This window comes from Echinops telfairi, unplaced genomic scaffold (assembly GCF_000313985.2).
Source record: "Echinops telfairi isolate 266 unplaced genomic scaffold, ASM31398v2 ScPeMD7_3;HRSCAF=10, whole genome shotgun sequence".
Classification (NCBI taxonomy): Eukaryota; Metazoa; Chordata; class Mammalia; order Afrosoricida; family Tenrecidae; genus Echinops; species Echinops telfairi.
This window is the reverse complement of record NW_022103899.1, coordinates 1,734,997-1,743,819: the sequence shown is the minus strand read 5'-3', so window position 1 is coordinate 1,743,819 and position 8,823 is coordinate 1,734,997. Positions and strand designations below refer to the sequence as shown.

The 8,823-nt window shown below is 51.2% G+C and overlaps 1 protein-coding gene across 1 annotated transcript in view; it reads right to left on the bottom strand.

Annotated features, from left to right (window-relative positions):
- HOXD1 (homeobox D1) overlaps positions 1-8,678 on the bottom strand; it is a 19,680-nt gene extending 11,002 nt beyond the window's left edge. The window contains exons 1-2 of the mRNA XM_045296452.1: positions 8,606-8,678; positions 6,191-6,364 (exon numbers count right to left, since the gene is read on the bottom strand). Of these exons, the coding sequence (XP_045152387.1) occupies positions 6,191-6,364; positions 8,606-8,678 (247 nt within the window). The remainder of the gene's footprint in view (positions 1-6,190; positions 6,365-8,605) is intronic.
- Between the last annotated feature and the right edge of the window lie 145 nt (positions 8,679-8,823).

Below are 8,823 nucleotides of genomic sequence, written 5' to 3'. Positions count from 1 at the left end.
AGCTTCAGAGAGGGGGTGGCTACAAGCATTCCCTGAAAGACACATGAGATTAAAAAAAACACAGAAGCTTTTTGACATCTACTAAGAGATTTCCTCTTTAGTGGTTTGCTACCAAGACCACATGTTTTGCATGAATTCTCTGGGGAGGGAGGAGGTGGGGGAATCACTAGAGGTCTGATTAACAATCTGATCTTGATCTGACCTAGTACTAAGCATCAATATCTGGAAAGTAGTAGGTTGCCGTTGCTGTTAATTTTCATGAGCCTTCTTCTCACTGTCCCTCACTCCCCACCTCCGGTTTTAAGTGGTGATTAGTGTAGTACATGTGAATGTGCGTGTGCGGTGGGTTTTTCTCTAGATCTTAGCTTTATATAGGGCACACACTTGGATCTGGTGAAGATAACCTAATGCACACACCCAAACACATACACTGCTCTAATGATAAACCTATACAGTAGATAACTTTTTTTTAACAGTAGATAACTTTATTGACTGCTTCACTGATGATGAAACTGAGACTCAGAAAGATGAAGTGATTTGCTTAGGATCACACAACTTACCAGTCGCAAAGCAAAGCTATGAAATCTAGACCTAAAACTGAACTCACTAGAGACCCTTGCAAAGCCCTCCCTTCCCTCTCCCATGTTCTTCATTTTGGTGAGTGGCATGGCCACCCTCTCCGGCCCTCAGGATGGGAACCTTGGTATTAATATCCACTTCTCTTCCTCAGAGCCAGTTGATCCCAAGTCCTTTGCTTTTTACCTCCTATAAGCCCCTTCAGCCTGATTCTGTTTCTCTACATGGTTTGTTTTGCTCCGCATCTTCTCTTTCCTTTCCCCACTCAAGACACAGTATTCCCAGAAGTTACATTTCCAAATATGTGACCTCCTCACATCCCAGTTTAAAGCCCTCCCTGACTCCCCATTGCCTACAGAGTAAGTCCAGACTTCTTAACACGGGCCCTGTGTAACTTCTCCTCAGCCAAAATGCCCCACTACAAACTCCTCCATGTTCCAGCCCAGACTTTCTTCGCTCTTCCTCCTTGCTTTGCATGTGCTGCTTCCTCCCTAGTCTGGAAGACCCCTAGCCTTAGGGACCCCAACCCACCTCCTCTGAGCAGCACTTCTTAACACTGTAGTACCTGGTAGAACTAAATTCTCTTAGGTCTAGGAGCATGTTGACCACACCTCCGTTACAGTGTTTGTCACAGTGCTTTAGGATTAATTTTCTTTCCCAGTGACCCATCTTTGTATCCCAGAGCCCAGCCCAAGGTACCATAGGAGCTGTTCACTAAGTATTGGTGGAATAAAAGCAAGGAGGGCAGACTTGGAACCTGGCGCAATGGAATCAGTATTTTAATTGCTCCTGAGTCCAGGACTCTGTGAGGTTCCATAGCATTTCTCCTTATCAAGACATTTCCAACCAAGAGAGTGAGTAGAGAGAAAAAGGTGGGGGGAGGCGCTCAAAGCCAGGACTTTCTCCCCTTCCAGGGCCCTTCCCAAACAATCTTCAGCAGACATCCCCTAGCAAAGGGAAAAGGGGGACCAGGCCAGAACTTTCTTAGAACTTGCAATGAGAGAACATGAGCCATATCAGAAACCAAACAAACCAAACCCGCTGCCACCCAGAAGATTCCAACTCTTAGTGAGTGACCCTGTGGAGAGTTTCCCGTGGAGCAGACAGCCTCATCTTTCTCCCTCAGAGAGGCGGTGGGTTTGAACCACTGACCTTGCAGTTGGCAGCCCAACGCCTAACCCACAGCACCCCAGGGTTCCCTGTACCACTCCAGAGAGGCTATTAGTGCTTTGCTGCCATCACTGCCTAAACCGTCTTGCCCCCAGAAACGTGCAGTTGACTGCTTCACAAGAGCGTTCAGTCTCGCCTTCCCCTCAGAAGAGATATTTCATGGCGGTTGGTGTTTTGAGTATAATTTTTGTTTTGAGTATATTTTTATTTTAAATAGCATTCAAGTGCACTTCCAAGTTCAACAGCCAACTTATCCTGCCCACACAAAACCTCCTGCAGGTAAATATGGAAACTAAGCTGGTTCAAAGGCTCCCCTGAACAGCAATCCCTCAGGACATCTTTTGAAAAACTCAAATCAAACACTGTCTGCAAGACCTTTGGGCCCCTTGGGATTTTCCTGGCCCCTGCATTCACAATGACTTCACCCTTCTCAGGGTGGGGTGATGTTTAATGGTGTCAACAGGGCGAGCAGGAGGTGTGCGTATTGGGGGGGCGGGGGTTAGATGCAGGGTCACTGGTGTGGGTGTAGGGCTGTTGGGAGGTTTCTGGGCAGCCCCAGTAGACCGAGGACGGGACTGGCTGTCGTCTGGCAGTGTGGGCCACTAGGATGAGGAGGTGGCCTGGCGGCCTGTCCCTGGGGCACCATGCTGCAGAGCACAGTCTGGCCGTGGCCCTCCCTGGTGGGCGCGGGCGGGCGGGCGGGTCGAGCCCGCCATCCTCAGCGCGCGCAAAGTGCGCGCCTGCTTCTCTTCTGCGTGCGGTTGGTTTCTGGTCGGATCCCAGCTGGCCCAGACTTACTCTGAAGTAGGAGGAACCGCTGTCGAGCGAAAAGTGCACACCGGGTGATTGATGAACTCTTAATAGGGCCAACCTCTCCCGCCAGCCGCCCCCCCTCCCCTAGACATACACCGAGAGAAGTCCTCCACCCGGCCCCCGGCCCAGGCCTCCTCGCCGGTGAGAGGGGACGCAGCAGCCAGCCGGTACGGTGATTAACTCACCGTTTGTCTTTCAGAGACTGTTTTGGGTCGTTTCAGGAACACTGCAGCTCCCGCGCTCTGCAGACTGGGCCCTGGAGCCGAGTGGAGGGCGCGGAGCGGGCTTGCGTCACGTGGTGGCCGGGGCTGAGCGGGCCTTTGTGCAGCGTGCTGCCTCTGGGAGGTGGCGGCTATTGTTCCCCGTGGGGCATGGGGGACGGGACGAGGGAGGATTTAGACTGGGAGTCCACACAGCTCTCTGCCCGGAGCATCTCAAGGTCGGAGGTGGATGGGAGCCTCCTTTGTGTGTATTCCCTGCAGAAGGGGTGGGGGTGGGGCGGTGAGGGGAGGACAGACTGGGAATAGGAGCTTCCTGGCTGCTCCTAGGGAGGGTCAGGAGATTGGGTTGAGGGAGGCGGGTACTACAAGTGAGTCACGGCAGCCTTGGCACAGCCACCCTAATTTCCTCAGTTGGTCTTGGGGGAAGAGCAGAGGAGGAGGGTTCCAGTGTCATCAGAAGGCCTTCTTTGTGTCCCTGTAAATCAGGGATGCCATTCTCCCTACCTTCAGCAAGCCCCTGGCTGGCCAGGTCCTCCTGGGCTGGGTTTAGTCCTGGGCCCTTACTGTTGTTAAAACACTACTTCTTTTGTGATTTTCCAAATACGATTCTTCCAGAAAATGATCCCAACTAGCTGTAGGACCATAGTGTGCCACAGGGCTGAAGACCAGGAGCCTAAATGGGTTTAGCTCCTACCTTGCAGCTCTCCAGGAGATCGGACCCTTCATCTGCTTCAGTTTCTGCAAAGGGGCATCATCCAGCTGGGCTGTGCCTTCATGTGGAGAAGTCTTTTGTTCCTTGTGCTTCTGGCTAGACCTGACTTGACAATGGATTTTTGGATTGTCTCTGGCTTTCAAATCATCAAGGTGTACATGTGAAACATGAGTGAAAGGCTTAGGAATGGGTTTAGAATGTAGATTCACTTGACACTAGCCTTGGACTCCAAGGAGAGTCACTTGTATCTTGGGAAGAGGATAAGGAAACAATGAGAACTAGGATTTCATCTGGGATGAACCTCTCTGGTCAGTCTTCCCCCCCATAGCCACCTCCCAGGTGAGACGTGGAGAGGAGTCCTCTCTGTGTCTTTTCTTCTCTCCATCCAGGCCTTTTGAGGGAGAGAGCTGAGTGAGTTCCCCCACAGAGGAAGAAGGACTTGGCTGGGAACCCAGCCTCAGCTCTGCGTCTGAAGTGGCTGGGGCTGGGGGGTGGCAGTGCTCCTAGAGTAAGGTGACCAGATTTTAACACTGGTAAAGCGGGACACCATTGATAAAACTCATATCCTGGCGAAACAGCCACATGGCAGACGAAAACCGTATACCCTAGCTTGTTGTGCATTCTTTCCAAAAATCGGGACTTTTTAAAAATGCCGTGGGATGGGGGGGGGGGTTTGTTAAAAATCGGGACTGTCCCACCAAAAGTGGGATGTCTGGTCACCTTATCCTAGAAGCCCAATTACACCCTCTCCAGGCAGTTACCGTGTCGAATACTGAATTGAACAGGCCAATGAGGCCTGAACCTTCTAACTCACAGCCTTTTAATTTAATACTCACAAATTATCACTCTTATTCTTCTGTTCCTACAGTTTCTGAAAGAGGGACCGCAGTCATGTAAAGAACCCCCAGATGAAGAGGACCCTACTAGATCTATCACGGGGATCGATCAATTAATGACTTCAGAAGGAACTTTCAGCTGACTCTCAGGATAAAGTCCAACAACGCTTGAAGACTGAAAGTGTAGACCAGCTCTTGGCTCACTCAGGTCCAGCAGAGGAAGGTTTCTTACTAGAATGCCTATACTTCTTTGTTACTTCACACATTCACGTACACACATGCACACCCTCTTCACCCTCCCTAGTTGAAAAATTCCACAGACCGAGCCTGCCATAGGAGAGAAGATGCGCTTCACTCCACTCGAGGGTCAGACATCTAACGCAGGCTGGAGGAGGGAGCAAGAACAAGTTGCGAGTATAGGTAATCACTATCTTTTAATACTCCTTGCAGATAGAAATTCGAAAAACCTTGTTCAGCAAGGTTAGCAGCCTCTGGGGCCTCAGAAACCAGTTTGGCTGATGTGTCTGTGATAGGGACGGGGCTTCTGGCTGCACCGAGGGGAAAGTACTGGCTCTCTACTCTCTCCCTTGCTCTCATTTGGAAGCCTGTACAAATGGATGGTTAACTTAATGAGTCCATCAGAGGTGGATTTTTATCTGTCAGGGCCCTGGACTAGAGACTGAGGTCTGAGAGCCAGGAACAGAATTGGTACCCAACAATGCCCTTCCTTCCTCCTTTGGGGTGGTGTGGTGGTGTGGTGGGATCGGTGGTGTGGTGTGTGTGTGTGTGTGCTCAGTACTACCCTTGAGGCCTTTTCTCCAGCTGTCTTCCTTCCCTCTGGCCAGCCCATTTGGGTCACTGGACTGAGCTTCTGATTGCAGTGGTGAGCTCTTTCTGTCCAAGTCTCCTTCCGTCTCCCACCCTCACTCTTATCCTCCTACCCCCACTTTACAACTGCAAACTGGCAACTGGGTTTTTCCAGGTATCTCACCTTTGCCTGGGGGGTTGAGTGGGGGTGGGGGGGAGACCTTCATTCACACTTGATAATCAGGACAACACAACCAGTTTCATCCATAAGACTGCCAGTCACATCCACAAATCTGAGCTGGGGCCCTGGCCCCTTTCTCCAGACCTCTGGAGACTCCATGCCCCCACCCCACCCACTACCCTACCTCTGCAGAGTGGTCCCTACTGGGAAGGCAGCAAAGCTGGGCTCTGCCAGAGCCAGAGAATGGTTTCCTTCCTGAGGCAAACCTCTTGGGCCTTTGTGTGGTCTCACAGCCAGCCTGGAAGCCCTTGGGGAAGCAGCACACACAAAGGTTATGTATGCTACTCTTGTAAAGCCCCTAGGCCAGGGGCCAGCAGCTCGCTCGAGGGTTTGGTACACTTACTCACCCATTACCCCCAGAGCCAACCCCAAGGGGGGTGGAGGAGGGTGAATGAAGGGGCTGGCGAGGCCTGTGTCCAGAGCGCCATTGCTGGCCCAGGCTCCCCTCCCCCACTCCTCTTTCTCTGCTGCTTGCAGACGCAGCAGGGAGGAGGCCGGCAGGCTCCTCCACCAGTGGAGCAGCTATTGTGACCTTCCCTCGCAGAGGGAACCCAGCCGAGTGTGGACCCCAGCAGTGTCCGTGCCAGGGAGGAGGCGGCTGTGTGCAGACCCTGGCTGCAGTGGGGAGAGGGTGGCACTGGGGAAATGAAGGTCTTCCTCGGGCAGTTGGGCCCTTCAGAGGGCACTGGTTGTGTTTAGACTCCGATGCCTCCCAACACTAATTGCAGGCTCAAAAGGAGCGGGATTTATGGCTAAGCCTAGCCCAGACGGCTTGTTTATAATTGATGAAGTTTTAAATGGCTGGGCCGCAGACCGGCCTTGCTCTCTCGAGCGCACGCCTTTGTGCGGCCCCCTCCGCACGCCCCTCGGGCGGCCGCGGGAACGGGCCTCCTGGACTGGCGCCGGGAGCGGCCGAGCGTGGCCGTCACGTGACCCGTGCGCGCCAGCGGGGGCGGGGTAAGCGAGCCATTTTCCCGAGCCTGGGGGCCTTGCAGGGTTGAGAGAAAGCCCTAGATTTGGCACGCGCGAACCCCTAGCACCCTGCTCCATAGGGTGCCTTGGGACGCCTGCGGCTGTCAGGAGAAGGAGCAGCCAACCCTGCACTTGCTGGGAGCCCCAGTGAGCGGAAGCTGATGTCAGCCCCGCTCGACACCGGTTAAAGTATAATCCATGAAACCCTACGCCGCAGATGACACTGGGGCCGTGCAGACACCCGCAGACTCAGCAGATACTCCTGCGGTAACACACCGCGCTGGAAAACGCTTGGAGCCATGATGCATTATGTATTTTTATTATTATTTATGGTGGGAAGAGGAGATGAGGGAAAACCGGACTGAATCTAAACAGCCTGACAATTCATCTATTTAATATTTAGCCAGTTAAGAACGGTGGATGCAAGCCCTGCACGCACGGCAGCGAGCTCTTCTTTGATTTCCCTAATAGCTTAAAAAATAATTTCTTACAAGACAATAAGAAATCCTGCCAGTGGGTGCAAATTTCATATAAAACCATTTTAAGCCTTGGAAGTGGGTAAAATAGGCCTTCGATTGAAGTCATTTATTCTCTGCTGATACACTTCTACAACATGTATACTTTAAACCTGCTCAGATAAAGTGAAATTTAGCCAAAGGAGAGTCCCCACCCGCCCCAATCTAACATGCCATTTTTAAAACAGCACAAGGGAACATGTAAACTAAATATTTTGAGCCATCATTATTCAGCGAAACACAAACATCCAAATAGAAACGATTGCTGTTCCACCAGAAGATTCAGAGTTAAATTATTTCCACACAATAGGAATTTCACTTCCTGTCACGGGGGGGGGCGGGGGGGGGATGTAGGAGGAGTTGCATTATTTGTCGATCCCAATAGAGATGCGTGGGCCGACTTTGCTGAGATACAAAAGGATTGAACCTTATCCGAAGGCGTTTCCAAGTGCCCCTGCCAGACAAGGAAGTCTAAGTTGTCCGCCCCTAGGTAACGCCACACTAATATTTACAAAATGGTTATAAATCCTTGAAGACATTTTTGCCCGTTTTGTACAAAGAAACAGGAGTAAACAAGGTGTTTATACTTATGTTCCATTAATGAAACTCTTATTACTTTACATCGTGGGCAACAACGAGGAACTTTTTTTTCCTTTAGAAATGAACCACCAACCACTACAAAGGAAAAGATTTAAGACAGCGTTTCTCTGAGAAAAAGCTCAGGTGCTTCTTCAAGTGACCCACCGGTTTCTTTGCTGCACCTTAGCTTCTTCTGACGGTCGTCTTTTCTGGTGTCTTTTCTTTGATTGTCAATTTTCTTTCAAGGTTTATTTTTTACTAAGCAGAAAAGTGAGCCCTAACCTCCCCCAGGTAAATGGCTTCTTTTTAAGAAGTAGGTTTATGACTAGAGCCATAGAAACAGCACAGCTGCTATGGAAAGCCCGACCCAAAGCGTCCCACCCAGCTCAGTCTCTAATTTTGCCTCCTTAGATTCACTCTGTTGATGTCAATTGCTGGAACGTCATCAAGTAACCCCAGACCCAATCTGTGCACTGGATTGCAAATGTTTATTTTATTTATTTATTTATTTATTTTTAATGTGAAGAGTCAGGGCCTTGTCTAGGGGGAGTGGTCCTAAAGATAAAGTTAGGGCGGTATGCTTGCAAGTGTGTGTGATTAACACAGATACACTTCCGACTGAGAAATTATTTTATTCTAAATATTTCTTCAAATGGTACCAGACAATTTGAAATCAATAAGCTGTGTCGAGTGGTTGAGACTGCGGCTGTTGAGAAATGAGTAACGGGAGTGGTGCCACGCCGTGGGGCTGCCTGCTTCTCCCCACGAAGGACAATTTGCGGTCTTACTCCTTTACATCAACTACAAACACCAGCCACGGTTACAACTGTTCAAAACTACTCTCTCCACTAGTTCAGACCAAGGGGACTAGAAGAGCTGAAATGTGGCCCCTGCGGCCCGGGATGACGTTCCTAAACTCGGCTGGAGGAACTCTACAAATATACACATAAATACATTAAGACGAGGATAAATAATCAGGGAAACGAAATGACTCGCTTCAAATAATAAATACAGATCGCTGAGTCCGATGCAATTCCTTATGGGACGGGAAGGAGCATATAAATTAAGGTCTCCGAAACTAAACTAGACGGAGGGCCAGGCCGGGGCTTCTCCGAGGCTCCGGCCGCTCTGCAGGGTGCGCCGCCGCCAGGTCTCAGACTTACCTTCGGGGCACCATTCGAGATCGGAGCCCCCCGGTCCGCAGTCCCCGGTACTGCCAGGCTTACCGAGGAGCATTCTTGCGGCTGATTTATGGCGAGCCACCCAAAGGGGGGCGCGCCTGGAGGGGCGAGGCCCGGTCGCCTGCGTCTTGGCCGCTGCAGGCGAGAGGCCCTGGAGGCGGCGGCCGGGCCAGAGCGGGGGAGGGGGGTGTCACCGAGCC